Consider the following 19059-nt stretch of genomic DNA (forward strand, 5'->3'; position numbering starts at 1 on the left):
CGTCATTAAAGGGACATGTCTTTACTATTTCCTGTGTGGGGCTTCACGTACATGCAGAACTGAAGTGTATCGGGATTATCGTCTTGTTCCATCGACTGAAATTTCTTCCCTTGCCCTGACTTTAGATTATTTCACTCAACAGTTGCAGATGAGTGTTTATGTGAGTCTGTCATTTTTAATACAGATGGCAAAAGGCCGACTGACCGGTTAGAGAAAAGCTGTCAAAATGTTACACGGTATCTTTTTATGAGCTAACTTTTCTCTCTGTTTCTTTCTCCCCTTCCTTCGGATTTGCTGTCCCAGGAGCTGCTGTCTAAATGGGTCCAGTCATGCCTCCCAGCAAGAAGCCAGAGGGCTCAGGAATTAGTGTTCCCAGCGGATTGAGCCAACGTTACCAAGATAGCGATTTATCAAAGGCGCTTCATGATGACGAGGACCTAGATTTCTCTTTGCCTGCCATCAGATTAGATAAAGGGGCCATGGAAGATGAAGAACTAACTAATTTGAACTGGTTACACGAGAGCAAGAACTTGCTGAAAAGCTTTGGGGACTCAGTGTTAAGGAGTGTTAGCCCTGTTCAGGACATCGGTGATGACACGCCGCCGTCTCCTGCCCACTCTGACATGCCCTATGATGCCAAGCAGAACCCCAACTGCAAACCTCCTTACTCCTTTAGCTGCCTCATATTTATGGCCATTGAGGACTCGCCAACCAAAAGACTGCCCGTAAAGGATATATACAACTGGATCTTGGAACACTTTCCGTATTTTGCAAACGCACCCACTGGATGGAAAAATTCTGTGAGACATAATCTATCCTTGAATAAGTGTTTTAAGAAAGTGGACAAAGACAGAAGTCAGGTAAGTCTGGAACTATGGAAACCTGTCTGGCTCTGAAAATATTCACCTGCTAATCCCAGAATGTGTCCATAGCAGTGAAACGCGGGATATGCAACGCTGTCCCTGGTAACGTAGTTCATTAAATTCAGAGAACCAACATTTCTTTAGCGTGGCTCATTCTGATTTTATTAAATTCATTGTCTAGACATCTGTAAGAAAATACTTGGGGTGTGTGTGTGTTTTTTCTTTTCCCCCCAGCTGGTGTCTTCATGCATAGTGGTTAAATATTGTTTTTAGTTATCATGCTGTGGTAATGGTTTCCAGCTATACTAGATGAATGTAATCATGTTATAAATAGGCTGCTTGCTGTTCTTGGCTTATACAAATGTATAGTGAAAGGGTATGCCTTATGTAAGAGCCCATCGCTTTTTCCCTGTCTGTGTTGTAATCTGAAAAAACTGTTCTTTCTCTTAAACAAACAGAAGTAGTTCTGAATTTTGGTGGTGAAGCTTCATTCCAATTCAAGCAGGTTTTAAAGTAACTCTTCAAAGAGAGGAGATAGGTCTGGCATCAAAGGTGAAAAGTTACCATTCACTAAAATTTCAGTTGTTCTCTCCCTGGGCTCGTGTAGCTTCTGTGACTGGTGTGGTGGCAGAAGCCCGGGGAGCACACTTTTGCTTTCAGATCTCTGTTGTTGTTGCCTGGTTTCATTGCTGAATCCTCAGTGGTGTCTGCAGGAAGGGGCTGCGTGTGAGGGAATGGGGAAGCGAGCCGAGCCGAGTGGTAGAGGCAGTCCTTTGCATAGCCTTCTACCTTGTCAGTCTGCCTGGGAGCAGGTATCAGTTTCCGAAGGGGACCGTCTCAAGAAGCAGTGGTCTGGATGAATCTTTGGCAAAGTACAAGTATACTGATAAAAATATCAGCTTGCAGATTAATTTCACAGGCCTTCTCACAGGTTAGTGAAATAAATAGCGGGTAAAATCGCATCACTGACCGTCTGTCTCTAAAATTGGCTGAAGATCAGAAAGAGGACTCTTTCTCCTGGCAGAAACAATAGATGCACTCAACTTTTGTATTTCAGTGAAGTAAATGCCGTGATTGTCTTGTAACTGGTTACCCTGAAACTAGACTTCTGTTGGTGGTGCTGTTCTCCCTATTTTGTGTGCGATTTAACTTTAAATGCTGTGGAATAGGAGCTCAAGTAACTCTAGAGGAAGAGTCATACCTTACCATAAACTAGCAACTTCTCATTTTAGATTACTTTCTTTTCTCTGGAGCTTTCCTTTTTTAGACGATGGACACTTTTATCTTTGTTTTTTTCTTCTTTATTTTAAATGTTACTCCCTAGAATCTGCTGTCCACATATTGCTGATCACACACTGTATGTTGGTATTTTTATAAACTAGTTGCTGTGAAAGATAGTGCATGAGATTAAAAAACCTGTTCCTGAACTAGATCTTGTTTTGTGTAAACCGGAGTCTTAAGTTCTTGTTTGGAAGTGAGACTATAATAACAAATGCCGCACCAGACTTTTATGATCCTGTCCCAGACCATAAGAAACCTTCACACAATACCTTTAAAAAACCACAAAATATTGTAACAGGCAAGGCATGTGTTTAACATTGCTATTTGTGTTTTGTTCTATTCCTCTTCCTCTGTTTACAAGTTGACTCTTTAGATTACAGCTTCCTTCCTATGAGGAACTTGTCTTCATGTCTATCTGTCAAATATCCGGCAGTCCGCTGAGCCCATATGAACAATACCACAACACACTGCTTCTCCACAGGGAAGTGGCGGAGCACAATGCATGACTAGTCACCTGTGTCTCGAATTTGTGATTAAAGCCATGGTTACATAGCTAGACAACAAGGTGTGGTGGGAGGCCTTGCCTGTATGAATAACGACGTGGCTTTTTATTCATTCCTGGAGAATCCCAGATTATGAGAAATAATTTCTTCCATCTCCTGGAGATGCTAATAACTGCAGGTTGCCAGCATTAAGGTGAATGAGATGAGAATCTCAAATGTAAAATGCAGCAAGGCAGGTCATTTAAATCCCCTGCTGGGCTTTTTCTCGTGTCCTGGCCAAGGGACGTGGCAGACAGAGTCCGGAGCGCAGAATTGGCGCTCGGTCAGAGTTGCTGAATCAGGTGCTTGACAGCTAATTGTGGACTTGGAAAGCTGTAAACGTCAACTGCTGGCTTTGAAAATACCGTTGTGTGTGCGCACACACACACACACACACACGCCTGGTGTTGATTTGAGTACCTTGCAGCAAGCATCTCGGCTCTTCAGAAGGAAGGTGTCCATCTGAAGGGTTCTCTGGTTTTGGGCTGAGGTTTGAGGCAGGGGAAGGGGGTACTCTCCTTGGTGAGGAATCTTTCATGCCACTCCTTCCCCTTTCCAGCCAGATTCTGCAAATGGCAGGTTTGGAGTCTGCTTGTCTCACTGATTTTTGGTGGGGAAAAAAAAGCATTTCACAAATGGCATGTTACAAAATGCTAACAAGATAGGCTGTGAAACATGTACAGTATGGGGAGGAAGGAGTTAATCAGTGCTGGGAATTGCAGGCATTTGCCGGTTGGTGTACGTTGACACATTGTGAAAAGCTAGAAGCTTTTCCTCTCATAGTTGTGCTTTCCAGTGTTTGTTTGTGTAGCCTTTCAGTAATGATTTTTTTAAAAAAAGTTCTGCTGAACACTTAATTCTTTTTTGAATTCCCTCTGCATAGTAGTTTTCTCAATCTTGGGTGCCACTAATTTATATTCATGGGGCTAAATATGCATTTAGTAGTATGCAGCTTTTTCTGCCTGTCTATGAATGCTTGCATTTCCTGATGTGAGATCCTTGTATCATGGGGGAAAAAAATACTTACAGGCTGCATCACTTCAGTTTTTATCTTGCCCTGTCCCGGTGCTTTTAGGTCTGGTGTGGAACGCCAGGAAAAGACAATTTTCTGCTTGGATTTGTTTATGCATTGCTGCTATTCCACTTCAGCTGCAGTGCTATCAGGCTTACCTGGCAAGCCGACAGTGACTATTCATGTAACTTTGCGATGAGGCTGATCTCCTGGATCAAGGCAGAGAGCCGGGCCGAAGAAGGGAAATTGCTGAGCCCTTGATTGTACAAACCTCTTTGCATTGAGCTCAGCAGTTTAATAATAGTTGGCCAGAGTGTGAAGTATCACATGATGGGGAGTAGATGAGGAGTTCCCTGGCTTTGTTTATACTGCCGGACCTGTGAATTCAGTCATTCAGATTAATCCTATTGTGAACGTACAGATCTAAATGTCCTCTAGTGTGTGTCCCATTTAGTACAGCCCGTTAGCCCATGACTTCCCTGACTTCTCTACCATCTGGTCCTTGGCTATAGAGAGGAATTTTTCTTGTATATGTGTCTCCATAGCAACGAGTTTGCAGTTGATATGGAAAGTAAGCAGTTGCCCTAGCAACGGAGTTACTGATGTGGCAGCTTCTCTGCTTGCAGGGAAAGGGCTAAGCTAGTTCAGACGCATTATGTAGGTTTGCTGTAATTATAGCTGCGCCCACTAGTGCTGCTCTAGCTAAGGGTCTGTTGAAAAATTTTGTTATAAGCCCTATTTTTCCCCTCCCGAAGATTTGTTTTATTTGTGCAGGGATTCCTGCTTTGAACAAGGGCTGGTAGGATTGTATTTTCAGGGCATGTGATACGTCTGTGCCTTTTATGAATGCAAACTTTCTCGATGATTATTGTCAAATGAGTGGATGAGGGGAAAGGATGTTTGACCTCTCTGCAATTTTTTTTGTCTCCGTGGACAGCCCACGGTTAGAGAAGCTGGGGCTGTCATCCCATACTCCTTTCCGCTATTCTGCCATCTTTTCCCTGGTTTGTGCTTCTTCGTGCATCCATCCTATCAAGAGGGTTCCTCTTTGTGTCTGCCCTGCGTTGTCTGAGATAGGGAAACACACACATGCTCCTGGCTGTGTGCATGCTGAAGAAATTCACGTCTCTTAAAGGTTTGTTTGGCACTCATGCTGAGGGATGTCTTAATAAAAATGTAATGAGGGTAAAGGATATGTTTATGGGGACGGGAGAAGAAAATTCTCCTCGCTTGATGTGGAAGTTATTCTTAGAAGTACGTGGTCCATAACTGGGTCATGGAGATCCAGCCAGGCTCCTCCTCCATCTGGAGCAGGCTCTGAGATCTGAGAACTCCCGAGTGGTCCTTGGGCTTTGTGAGAGCCGATGACCAACTTGTCCTCATCTAATGCACTGCCTGCCTCTCGTAAGCACTCTGCCAGGGCACCAGATGAGAGCCGTGGGGGACACTTTGGTCACAGGAGAGTTTTCAGGAGTCCCTCCTGCCAACATCTTTCCTCTGATGTGGTAATGTCTAGGCTTTTGACAGGTAAAACCCTGCAGAAATGTAAGCCCTAGCTAGAGTGAGAGGAAAAGGAGCCTACTTGTTCTTCCTTAGAATCCCCTAATCCAATCTGCATATACACAAAGGCAAGGGACCAGGGACTCTGTCCTCCCTTTTTTAACGTTATTATTCGAGGATATCTCCTGTGAAAGCACAGTGGCACTCTGGGAATAGGAATGGTCTCCCTTTTTAATACTGTTATCACCTAGACTGACCAAAATAACACAAGCATCAGAATTTCACTGCGTTTATAACATCTGGTGGACCTAAAGTGTAAAAAACAAACAAACGAACAAACAAAAACAAAACAACCCCTCAGATTCATGTTAAAGACTTCAGATGATGTTGACTCCATTAATAAAATAATGTCCTAAATAAGCTGGTCCAACTGTTAATTTCCCAAATTGTTAAAAGGAGATGTTGTGTTTTTTAAGCTGGAATTCGTCTAGTGTAACTTGAAATCCATTTTCTTATACCCCAGTCTGTCATACTAAAAAGCTCTCTAGTATCAGAAATTTTCACCTCAAATTGCTATTTAGAGAAATGAGGGTCATCTCATTCTAGAGCAGTCATAAAAGTCTCTAGAACCATATTGTAATGTGGGGTTTCCAGATAGCAGACGATTTATGGAGAGCTTTTCTTGAACCCTTTCAGTTTTGTTTTTGAAGTGCAAACCCAAGAAATTATACAGAATATTTAAATAACAGATTTCCTAAAGCTGTGCATGGAAATCACATGTTTCCATTTCACTAGCTTCCAGCTGGTTGACTTTACATCAGAGCTTACTCTTTGCAGTGGAGTCTGCCTGTATTAACTGGTTGTCCTGGTTTCAGCTGCAATAGAGTTAATTGTCTTCCTAGTAGCTGGTACAGTGCTGTGTTTTGGATTTAGTATGAGAATAATGTTGATAACACACTGATGTTTTAGTTGTTGCTAAGTAGTGCTTGTCCTAAGTCAAGGACTTTTCAGTTTCCCATGCTCTGCCAGGTGCACAAGAAGCTGGGAGGGAACATGGCCAGGACAGCTGACCCGAACTAGCCAAAGGGATATTCCATACCATAGGATGTCGTGCTCAGTATATAAACTGGGGGGAGTTGGCTGGGAGGGGCGGATCACTGCTCAGGGAACTGGCTGGGCATGATCGGTTGGCAAGTGGTGAGCATTGCACATCATTTGTTTTTTTTCTTGGACCTTATTTCCCTCTCTTTTTGTTATCTTCCTTTTCATTACAATTATTCTTATTATATTTTATTTTATTTCAATTACTAAACTGTTCTTATCTCAACCCACAAGTTTTACTTTTTTTTCTGATTCTCCTCCCCATCCCACTGTGGGGGCAGGGAGGATGAGTGAGCGAGCGGCTGTGTGGTGCTTAATCGCTGGCTGGGGTTAAACCATGACACTGGTTTAGAGCTGTGCAAAGCATAATCAGTTCTTTTTCAAGTAGTGGTGAAGAGCTGGCAATATCCAGAGACTCCTCTGGACCTTATATCTAAGGTATCTACATTATCTTGCTCTTGGTTAAGATAGCCCGTGAGCAGGCGCCCTGCTGGGTAACTGGGGTGTTAGTTGCACATTGACAGGCTATTGACCTACCAGAGGGTATTGGCTATTTGGGTTAAGTAAACTGGAGTAACTGGCCACGTCTGTGCTCGTAACCCACAGCAAAGATGATATGAAGCGTGTTAAGCAGCACTGAAAGAGCCCAGACAGGAAAGCAGGAGCGAGCCACTCTTTACCTGTTGGCCTTGGGCTGTGGTGGGGTTGATGAGTCTGTTTTTCAGCCATGGTCACACCTCCCTTGCTCCTGGCTGTTTGCTCCAACACGTTCCTGGCGGGTGAACTTTTGCATTTCTGTGACAAACCAGGGATCTGGTCAGAGATCTGATCTGGCTGCATTTTTATCTTCCCTCTTTTTTTAATTCTTGAGTTGATTTTCAGCTTAATTTCCTGATTTGGGTCATAGCGCAGTCCAACAAACAGTTGTGCCAGCATGACGGAGCGAGTAGAGATGATGGGGAGGTCGGGGAATACCTCCGTTTGGGATTGCTAAGGGGGCAAGCCATTCCTGTTGGAAGAGACGTCTGGTAAGAGGCTGGCAGCTGCAAGGAGAGTCAGTGCACGAGTGCTTGGTGGGATAATGGATGTGGTCCCTATCACAAGGTAAAGGATAGGGTGAAATGAGAAAAGAAGTTTAAATACAGTGGGAGGCTTGCTTCTGCTGGAGACATTTCTTTTGGTTTTCCCCTAGGAGCAGGACCGTGTTACTTGTTGTTCAAGTGGCCTGTGTTAGTGGCTCTTTGTGGTGTTATACAGCTGATTTAAAGTGATCAAAATCTGGGCTGCCACCATCAGGAATGGTCCCTGCCCAACCTGGCCACCACCTGTTCCCTTTGCTGGGGGATTGAACTGATCCGGGGCTGTATTGCCTCCCCTCTTGAGCTCATACTGGCACATGTGTCACCATTCAGTAAGCGGGCTGAAAACTATTTGTGTTTATTTTCGTTTGGGTTATTTTTCAGTGGGCGAATTTAGTTGGATTCATTTTCAGCTCCCTGCTTAGCTCATGGTCACTGTGGTCAGATGAGCACCCGTGTCAGCACAGGCTGTGGGCTCCGCAATGTTTAATCTGGCATGAAACCGTGCCCACGGCTTTCAGCCAGCTCAGAGCTGACCTGGCGGCAGTAGGAGAAGACAGGGAAGGGGAAGGGTGGAGGATGCTCTTACCTTCGAAAGCACAAGCTGTGCTGAAATCACTGGGGCTGCTTGTATGTTCAGTCAGATACGTGCTTGGTGCTGGATTGGGCCCATATGACATAGGTGAAATGGTCCTAAGAAAACTGTGCGAGGGTGGGTGCGCACACACACGTGTGTTTTCTCAGCTTCGCAAGAAGTTTCTTTCTGTTGCCCAAAAGTCCTAATACTGGCAGTAGGGCTCTGAGTGGAGCTGTGCTGTGGATCCTCTGAAAAGCTATTATGGAAGAGGGAAGGACGTCCATAAAATCAATTGTCAGGCTTTTCTGTGCAGCCGTCTTTACATCCCCATCACCACCTAGGTTTCTTCCTAATTCTCGGAGAGCTAGCAAACTGCCGTTGTCACTGCCAGCAAATGAAGCACGGACCCTGGGGCCGTGCTCTGGTTTCAGCACAAGAGGCCTTGCTGATGATGGGGCTGGAGTACGTATATACACAGGAGCGCTTTACGTGTCCATTAACGAGTGCTGGCCCGTGGGCGATCACCGTGAAACTCCTATGGCGGTAGGCACGGCATGCCCCTGAGGAGCAGGCTGACGATGGCACCTGCACTACCTCTGGTTGTGGCTGAACGTCAGAGATGAACTGGGCTTGCTGGTCTGGCCAAGCATGCGTTTTTCTGTCTCGCACTTCAGTTCTTCAACAAAACATCAAAAAAATCCATTTTAATTACAAGATACGTGTCCCTTAGACTTCTTCCTTCCTTTCCTAAAAGGGAAGTGGAGTGTTTTACGTTGGCTTAAAGAGCACAGTAAATTGTGCTGCATGGCTTCTCTTCCTGGATGAAGACCTCATGAAAAAGCATTTAAAAGACTTGATTGTAATTCAGTTGAAAATAATTGAGTAGTTGAAAATACTCTTCAGGCAGCCTGAAGTAGCCTTTGAGTTGCTGGAGAAGCTTCCTTTCCTTGCTCTGGTTTCAGGCAGTTGCTGTGTCCCACTTGCTGACCCAGGCAGCTGAAACCGTGGCTCATTCCTGTGGCAGCTCCACATTCCTGGTAAAGTCATTTGGACGACCGGCCTGGTGGGGTCTGACAAGGAGTCTCCAGGCTGCTCATACCTGCTCCTTCTGTGTTATTTTCAGCTAGTTGCTGTATCTTCATCGTAAATCTAGTTAACACAAATGAGTGGTCCAGGGTAACACAAGCTGGAATCCTTATGAAAAAGGGACCCAGTGTGACTCTATTTTTAATTTAGTTTGTTGGTATTTGTACATTAGTCAGTGGTGGCTTAGCGTATAGAAGTAATTGACTTATGTCATTTCAAGACTGGGCAGACCGTTGCTAGATGAGGTCGTGGTGCAAACATGGTATGTAGCTATAACAAAGCAATATGTTGTGATGCAGTTAATCTTGTGAACACAGATGTACTTAAAAAAACCCACCCACATGGCTGCCTCTGGTGAAGTTTTGCTCAGTAAGCATCTAGGGAAAGACTGTGCTGCATGCTCGTAAGTATTTTTTAAGCTAGTAAAAATTTCTCTCTTAAGTATTTACTTCCATCTTTTGATTCATAATCTGGTATTTTGAACCAGTATAAGTCAAGTCTCCTGTTTTCTAGGTAAAGGAAGATTCTGAAGAAAGTTTACCTTAATGAGACACGTATGAATCTTGCTGGTTTTCTGGTACTTCTGGTTTAAGACAGTTTGATATTAAGTAGTTTAAGAACAATGACATTTTGCTTTCTTCAGTAGTAACAACGGGCTTGTTATTCAGTATTTAAGTTTTGGTCTCAAGGAAAAAACTGTCTAATTTTGCTTCCTAACATCTGTCATTCCATCTAGTTCCCAGTTAGTTTCAGTCCCTCCCACAACCATTCCCCGCCTGCTCCAGTGTCTCAGAGCTGGCCAAAAGCAGGGTACTCGCTCAGCTCCAGAGCCGGGAAATTATTACAGGTGGGCTAGGGGGAGAGAGGAGGTGCCAAAATTGATTATCTGGCAGTGCTTAATTGACAAGCAGCAGAGAAACACAGGCAGTCCATTCTGGTGCACTTATGAGTCCCTGTCCTTGACACTTGTGCTCTGATGCCTTTAAAGGTAAAATGGATCGTGTATATCTGCTTGAATGCTTGTATCAGTCTTGTATCTTAGTTTTTCTGACTTAATTCCCATGTGTGTTTGGAAGAATTCAGGCACAGAAATAGTACCGTACACTTTCTTTAATTGTGGAGGCAAAGGCGGCTCTTCTGAAGAAGCAGAAATGTTGTTGCTGTTGGCCCTGTGGATGGCTACTGGGACACTCACTCGCTGTTCAGCAGTCTGGCTGGCCTGGGGCTTCTCTTAGCCTGCCTTCAGATCTTACTGATGAAGTGGCTGGAGCTGCTTAGATGCCCAGTAGTTGAGATACTGCACCCACACCATGCTCATCATTGCTGCCATGTCTGGTCATTTAGTGCAGATTATTGCAATGGCAATAAAACTGTGGTTATCTTTTCTGGAGAATAAGCACATTTATAACAGTCTAGATGCTGACAAGATTTATATACTTACTGGCAACTCAACTGGCTTCCACAAAGTCCTATATTTCTTATAGCTGTAGGTGGTGTCAGACTCATCAGTGATAGAGGTCATGTAAGATAAGCAACAGTAGGGAGGAAGAAGGGGAGTGACTTTTCTACTTTGGCATAAATTTTTTTTCCTCCTGAATTTTTGGTAGATCACTATTGGCCCTTCTTAGGCTGGGATGTTACTTGTTTTGTGCTATGCTCCCACCAATTTGGACTCCTGATTTCAGAGGAGCTGCTTTTGATTTACTCTTGAGTAAACAACAGCAGAATTGGGACTGAGCTGTGGAAAGCAACAGCTGTGGCCATAAATGATGTCTCTGGATCTTACTCAGTTATCCATAATAGTAATTTTGGAGACAGTACATCTTAATTCGTTAGTTATGTTGTTCAAATTCCGTTCTGGGTGTTATGGAAACTTTTTCCTGGGTACTGATGTAGGAATTTGTGGGAGGACTCATTCCAAGGATCTTAAATGTGAGTGGGTTTTTTCATGCTACAGTAGAAAAGAAATGAAATTGCTGCCCTCAGCTAGTGACTTAAGATACCAAAACACTATCTACGGCATGCTGAATTGCTGTATTTCGTTGCAGCAGTGAATGGTAGCAATTTACCACTACTTGAATGACATTAGGATTTTGAAACACTGGTGTAACTTGCTGAAAGACGACTGTTGGTAAGCAGAGGAATGAACGGGTTTCTGTATGGGGAATGGCATGGAAAAGTGTCTGTGGCGGTACGTGGAGCAGAAACCTACTGATGGGATTTTGCATAAGATAATCTAGTTGAATGCTGAATTCACACTCATTCAAGCTATGAGCAGAAAATTAGGCTCTGCTCCAGAGCTGTATTGATGAGATCCCATGGCTGTCTACTGTGGGAGGGTTACTCACTGAGATGAGGCAACTATTGTAAATGTTTTTCTGAGTTTACAGTTGAAATAAAATGCCTACGGTTCAACTTGCAGGGGCTGCAGGGGTTAATGCAAGACTAAGGTTAGGTACTTGGATACCTATCTCAAGCTTTCATTTACATATTTTTATCTCTTTTCCTCACCCTTTAGGGTGGAGAGTGAGGACACACCTCTCCTTAGGTTATGTCTGTTCCAGTGAAAATAGGGAAATCGTTCATGAAATGGTCTGGTTTTAGGTTGGTGTGTGTGTGTAAACATCACTGTTAAGGTTAAGTGATACAGAATGTAATAAACGTAGCAGTTTTGCAATTAGATCTGTTTTCTTTGTTGGGGAGAACTAAATAGTTTTTGCATGGTTCATCTTCAGGAATAAAGTCCTTGCCATGCAGGAAAAGCTGTATTTGCAAGATTCTCCTTAGTACCACTACCTTGCACTGGCTGTCTGCGTGCAGCCTTCTCCAGCCCTAGAGTAACACAGAAGCACTGCACTTCCAGAGGTCCTCACTGCTCCTGGGAGCACTTTGAAGGCTTTTGGAGAGGAGTGTTTGACGGCTGTAAGAACTGCGTGCTGCCAGCTCAGATGGAGCTACAATTACGCTTAGACTTTGAGAGAAAATGGTAGAGAGCTCCTGGATCAAAAGATATTTAGTTCTGCAGGAGTCCCCTTCAGAGATTATATTTATTTATAAATTTAACTGGAAATAATGATACGATTCTTACATAAGTCCACCCTTCTTGAAGTACTTTAGGACTAAGGAGCTGTAGATGAATAGTGTGATTTGTTGGCTTGCCTGCGTAGCTAAGTTAGGAAGAAATGCGTGGCGTGCATGGGAAATACAGGTTTTCAGTCTTTATTTGGGAGAGATGGAAAGTTAGAGAGTCAGGATGTGGCCAAGATGGCTGGGAATCAGACAAATGCTGGCGCTTTCAGTGTTGCATGGTTTGTTTTGAAGCAGATGAACTTGTCTAAAATGTTTTTTCCTGTTTTGGCATTTAACGTTAACGCATTTATTGTTACATAATTACCTCGTTGCACTAATTTATTTGGATTTTCTCTCTCTTACCCCCTTCTCTGAAGATGAATGTTTTCCTCCTCAACGCTTGGGTTTAAATTTATAAACCTTGCTGTTGTAAAAGAGGGTAGATTTGTTTTTTACAATTTTATATCAAGTTCTAATACTTCCTAGACTTCTGGCTGCACAGCAGAGAAAGAGGAAGGAAGCTGTCATAGAGACAAATTGCGCAGAAGACCCAGTACGGTGCTAGCTCCCAGCTATTGAGACAAATGGGATTTTGTTGTTCAGGCAGTACCTCCTTTTCTGCTTAAATTAGTTCATTTTTGTATCTCTCTATCTGTATATGTATGTGTGTGTATACAAATATATTTTATATATAAAAAGCATTACACAGTCATACTGTTTTTTAGATCATCCAAACACTTTTAAGGCAAAATGGGAGCAAAAAGTAGTATGGATTTGGGCTGTCACACAAAGCTTTCTATCTACTTGCATCTCTGTGCTAGGAAAACAAGATGCTGTCATAGTGGTACATCTCTGCAAAATTTCCTTAGGACAGACGTGTTCTTTTGCCACAACTGGTTACCAGTTAGTCTAAACAGATCGCTCTAATTTAAGAGTCTTAACTAACCTGAACAGTCTCTCTTGTTTTTTCCAAAACAAACCACTCAAAATTTAGTAAAACACCTCCACTTTGACAAATTTTTTGTTCTTTCAGGTTTTGCTAAAACACCTGTAAGACATCACTGCCTTTTGGGCAGTGCTGCTTTTTTTCGGAGGACTGAAGTTCCCTGTTCTTGGCTTAGCACGTCTGCTTTGATGTGTCATTTGCTGTTGGCTTTTAGAGCGGAGTAATTTTGAATTTGGAAAAGCAGAAATGTAATTATGACCCTTTCCATTAAGAGACAAGCTTTTCTGTCACTCTTGTTTGAGAAGAAATATAAATTTTTCATTTCGAAAGCTTTGATTTTAATTTGTAGTATTGAAATTGTAGGAAAGATCTTGCTTTCTCATCCTGTTTTTCTGCTGACTAGGAAAAAAATAAGAAAACGTCCCGTTCCCCCCCCCCCCCCCCCCCCCGCTAAAATCCTTGCATTATTTTAGTTTCAAAGTAAACATGCTTATGATCTAACCACTTTTGCTAATTACCATCTGCTCCTTCACCAGCACTTGAGTCCCACTCACCCTCCAGTGTCTAGTATGCCAAAAATGTGTTTGGCTGGGCTTGAGCTGACGGGACAAGAGTCCGTGACTTAATCGTGGTATAATTATCCACTTGTGTGCCACATCAACTTCGATTTATTTCCCTCCCAATTTATAAAACAGGGCCCACAAACTTGTTGGATTTGCACTCTGAATCTTTAATTTAGACATACATTAAAAAGAGGAAGAATTTGCTTCATCAGTAAACTCTTGTTTTTTTCCTGTTTTGACTATGTGTTGATTCCTGTTGTTTGGCATCAGGCTAGACAATAAAACGGTTCCAGAGCTGGTTTAAATGGCATTTCATTTCACGCCACATGTAGCCTCGGCCTTCTTGCACTGTGTAGAGACATGCTTTTGTTTGGAAAGGAAGGGAATTCTGTAATTGCCCAAATAAATTCTCTGTGTTTGTATTGCGTGGATCTTATTACTTAGATCAAGTAATGTTAGCATCTATGGGTGTGTGTGTAATAATATGGATGGATATGATAAGGATGGTGTGGAGGGCTATTTATATAGAGATTTTGGCCTTAGAAGTTACGAAATTAGCTTAAAAATCATGTTGTCATTTAAAATAATGGGGGAGGGGAGATACGTGCCTTCTTTTAGAGCCTTTAAGATCTTTTACAGGCTCTTTTACAGAAGTCAAGACAGATGGAAACATTTTGGTTTGGGTTTTTTTCCCCTGCATGATTTTGCACCATCTCGTGACTTTAGAAACACCTAGAATCCCAACATGCTAAAAATGCTATGAATTGGCAATATTAAAGCCATATTCTGGAGGTTACGATAAAGCTGTAATCTGTCAAGTTTCTTTCAAACTCTTGGTGGTGGTGTGTTTAGTATTGCCCTGGAGAGTCTTCTGCAAGGAAAACACAGCAATTACAGAAATCCTCCTCTGTGCAGTGCAGATGTCAGCATTTGTGGTCACTGGGTGTGACTATGAAGAGAAGAAGGACCCTTGGGAGGATGCCAGCCCTTTTTCATGGGCTGGCACTTTGGAGCTGGTGTATCTGGCTTCCTTTTGTGGGGCAAGCAGTGGTGGATTTTCACCCCACCAGCATGCTCAAGGGCTGCGTACTGTTTTTCAGGAGGATTTGGTACATTATGCAGCTCTGAAAGGCCAGATCACTGCTGTCAAAGTTTTGCATCATCAGTAGGATGAATGGAGTAAATTACAAGGTGCCCCTTCCTTTTTGGTCAGTTGTTGGATAGGACCTTCAACAGTTTGGACCTCATTTTCTAGCTACGCATTTTTCTCTATAAAAGAGTTTGTACATTATTTTTGGTTGCTTTTCACATTCAGGTATTCACTTCCGATTGCTATTTTTGTGGGTTTTTTTCCCCTCTTTGTTCTCTCTTTTCTTACTTGCATCATCTAGAAATGGAACTGTTCATAAAAGTCTGTCTGAGGAACGTGTGGCAGGGGCAAGTGCTTTAAATCATTGTTGCACTGTGCTGAAAGTGCATTTGTGTTTCGGAAAAAAATTGCAACCTTTTTTGAAGCAAGATTTTCATTTGTAAACCATCTGCTATTTTTGGTGTGTCAAATATGAAGGCTTCCTGTGTGAAGCTGATAGAAAAAAAGACCACAGGAGACCTGGAGCAGTGACTCAGGTCACAGCAGGCCTGTTTGCATGACACCTGTGTCATCAAAATAGCCTTGCTTTGGCATGCTTAAATGAGATTTTCTTTTCCTTTAGATGGTAGATCTGTTCAAAGGCATATTTGACCATGAATAATTTGGAGGAAAACAATTTTCCATCCTTCTGAGAATATCATACATCTTCTCCTCCTTGTTACTTATGAACTCTTCACAACATCAACATCTGATGTTGGGCAAGTTGTCAATTTTCATTACTGGAGTCTGCTCAGAAATTGTTTCTCCCTGTTGCCTTCCACTTCAGGCGTGTTAAGTCAGATAAATTCATACACTGATGTTTAATCACTGAGCACTAATCACCCTTGTGCAATATTGATCAGCAGCCTGTTTGTATACGGTGATCAGAATGAGTAACAGCTTGCTAGTAAACACCAAGGAGTGGGAGGGTGAAGACAGTGAGTTAGCGCAATGTAGAAGTTGATACAGCTTTTCTAATCTCCAGAGGTTTCTAGGCTCCATCAAACAGCATTGTTTTCTCTTTTTCCCCTCCCCTGCTCCAAACTGTTTTTCTTCTTGTTCTCATGTTCAAGCCAAGCAGTAATCGTTCCTTTCTGTGGACGATGTGTCTTGCAAGCACCCTGGTCCCTCTTCTCAGGGACGCTGGCGCTGCTGAGCTTGTCCATGGTCTCATTTTGGTGAGGAGCCTGTCATTTGTCTTTCTCCTCCCGGCACTCTCGAATCATGCACAGGCTTCCCGCGCAGCCCTATTTCATGGGGGCTACCTGTGAACATCGCACTTGAAAACGACTGCTTGCGAGATAATTCAGTTAAAAAGAGACCGGGGAAAACCCAAGTAGGCAGGGCTGTGGTGTGCCGGTTGAAAGGTCCCCCCCACCTCCTCCCACTCTTTCTTTACTGGGTAAAAAACCTGGTCTCTGCCTGAACTTGCTATTTTAAATAACCTCTTCTCTGCACACAGCGACTGATGCTCACATCCTGTTTGCTACCAGCTTAGCCGAAAGAGCATCCTGAAGAGTGACATTTCTATTTCTGTTGGGTTTGTTTCAGTAAGTTTGCAGGCTGGCCCTCTGCTGCTGCCTCCATCACGTGCCTTTTGATTTCTCTTCTGTGAATTTGAGGAAACCCACGCTTTTCCTTTGCTTTTTGTATGAAATGGCAAGATCACTGTGGGATTTGGAATCGCATCTGGAAAAATGAGATGGACTTTAAACAGAGGAAGAATCTATACTGAGTCAGGATCCTTAAGTATTTAGACTTCGATAGTATTTAGACACTCCCTAGTCTGCCTGGGAAATAACATGAATAAACCTGTGAATCGTATTCTTGCCAAGCTGTAGGTTGTGATCAGGGACTTGCTAGCTTCCTTGGAAAAAATTTAGATTTAAATATTCATTTTTTTGCTTTAAATCCATGCACACCAGTGAGTCTACATCTTATTTCTCTAATGTAATCACTTCGACATGTTTAATAAACTATCTGCACACTTTCAAATCTGTTTTACTGGTGGCGGTGCGCAGGGAAGCCGAAATGCAGTATTAATTATCCACTCCAAAATATGCTTGATTGAGTGGCTCGTGCTCGGAAGTTCCTCATGCCAAGCTTTGTTGCATCTGCTGCTTTTAGCATTTTACCAGTAGCCATGCTTGTGAAAATACAGGCACCTAAAAAACCCAAGGCAACAAAAATCCTATAATTGTCAAATCTATTTTTGAGATGCCATGTGGAGAAAAATAATAAAGGGGGTGTTCTTACAGTTTTAATGAATCTTGCTGTGAATAAGGCTTTGAAGGCTAAGCAAGCTCATCTTCTTACTGTTTTTACAAGCCTGTGCTTTTACAGTGGACTTAAAGTAAAAATGGGAGGAAATCTAAGCACATCCGAATTAATTGCTCCCACAATGAGAAGTTCCCTTATTGTTCTTTTAACTTGCTCCACGCTGAGGATGACTTGGATGAGACCTGACAACGTAGCTTGCTTTCTCCCCCTGCCGCCGCATCCTTCTGCTGAGAAGGACAATTTCTCACCTGCTTCTCCCACCCCGACCTTTGTGGTAGGACGCTCATCCCCTGGGGCTGGGCGCAGGGTGGGCCAGTGCCACACACCTGCAGGGAGGGCAAGGGGACTGTGCTTGCTGCCAGTGCAGCAGGGGTGGGAGGACACGCTGTGCTTATCCCGTATGCCACAGCGTCTCCTGTTTGCGCTTGTGGTAACGCCATAGCCCTGGCTGTCTCCTGCTGCCGGTGGTTTGGGGCATCTCATTAGCTGGAGCGGGAAGAGCTTTTGTGCACTCCTGCACAGGTGGGCTGCGGGGCAGCTGCTGGCGGAGACCAATGTTAAAGCTAGGATCGGGAGAGGGTGCTTTTTAGCGACCTGCGACATGGTAGTGGGTGGAGGCAGGCAGGCGGCTTAGCAGTCTACTGCCCGTCTCTGCCTGGGTATGTAATTCCCTTATAGTCTTGAAGTCAGAGCCTCCCCATGCCGGACAGCTTTGATGCAGTCGAGGTGTGTTTCTGCCTCTCCCGGGAAGGGTTCTACGGCCAGCTCTCCAGAAGACACAGGAAGAGGTTAGTGCTGAAGGTGGGGGTGCTCTTCCTCCGCAGCTGGGCCTGGCGGGGGCTTGCTGCTCTCTGTCTGGCCGTGTGTATGTCTCAGTGGTGTGGCTCTCAGGTGGGATTTCTTGCTTGTTTTGTATTACAGTAAAAACAAGATGCCAAATCCCACCGGGCGAGGAAAGCCCCCTCCTGCAGGTGCTGCCGTTTTAGTCGCGCCAGGGTGCCCATGTCTTAAGAGGGAGTACGCTTGCTGCAGCTGCTGCGTTTTGACCTCCCCGCAGGAGGCTGGTTTGCTCCTGGAGCTAAACTTGGTCTTGCCATGGTTCGCCTTCGTTGCAGAGCCATCGATCTTACTGACGAATTTAGGAGGCGTTTCTCCAGAGCCTTGTGATGGTACTTGGTGTTTGGGAGGAAGGAGGATTAGTGTAGGCTGCTCACAAAGGTACCGAGTTGCAGTGAAGTCCCAGGTTTGTCGGAGTCCGTGGGGTTTGAGATTGTGACATTTGGGCTGTCGAGGCTCCTGAAGCCAGGCCCTGCCCTGGCGAGTTTGTGCTGATCTGTGCTGTGTGAGTGAGGTGAAGGCTTCAAATGCAGTCAGTAAGTTGCCTCATTTTGGAGGATGTTTGCGGCATGGGGCGGTGTTTTGTTTTGCTTTCTGGGGTTTCATTCAGCCATGAGAAAGAGGAGTGGGAAAGAGAAATGATAGTAAAAAATAAGTATCTCTGAACTTAGTGTAGAAATGGGACACAAGCAGACTGGAGTATGTGTAAGTGGCAGAAATAATTTGTGTGTTGATAGATGTGCAGTGACACTGAGGTCTCTGTTGCAGGAGGATGGTTTTTCTTCAGCGTGTGCCTGCTGCAGGTGATCGGGATCTGTTGAGGCTACCGAGCAGGGCTCAGGATGGAGCACAGCTTTGTTTCCCTAAGGAGCCCAGGGACACTTGGAAACCCCACATCCAGGCAGCCTCTCAAGCCATTTATCAAAGCACCTGGTTTCCCCCCTCAATTCATTGTGTGAACCAGTACTAAATACTAAGCAAGGAAAAACCCTGTGTGAAATGAACAGTTATGGGGGAAATGGTGCAAATCCATTAGCTTTTGTCAGCTCTTCCTTATTTCTAATGGATTTAGTGCAACCTACTCCCTCCCACCCGTCTCTACCAGCTGTTAACCCCTTCCCCTGGAAATCCACTCACTGGCTTATTTCATCATTAATACACTAGTAGGCAAAAAATGACCTGTAAACCTTTAGC

General features: G+C 43.9%; 1 protein-coding gene across 9 annotated transcripts in view; it reads left to right on the top strand.

Moving 5' to 3' along the window:
• FOXN3 (forkhead box N3) overlaps nucleotides 1-19059 on the top strand; it is a 214955-nt gene that overhangs the window by 75132 nt on the left and 120764 nt on the right. For all 9 annotated transcript variants that reach the window (XM_030030235.1, XM_030030294.1, XM_030030282.1 and 6 more), the window contains exon 2: nucleotides 304-860. In XM_030030235.1, the coding sequence (XP_029886095.1) occupies nucleotides 318-860 (543 nt within the window). In that variant the 5' untranslated portion in view covers nucleotides 304-317. The remainder of the gene's footprint in view (nucleotides 1-303; nucleotides 861-19059) is intronic.

This window comes from Aquila chrysaetos, chromosome 2 (assembly GCF_900496995.4).
Source record: "Aquila chrysaetos chrysaetos chromosome 2, bAquChr1.4, whole genome shotgun sequence".
NCBI lineage: Eukaryota > Metazoa > Chordata > Aves > Accipitriformes > Accipitridae > Aquila > Aquila chrysaetos.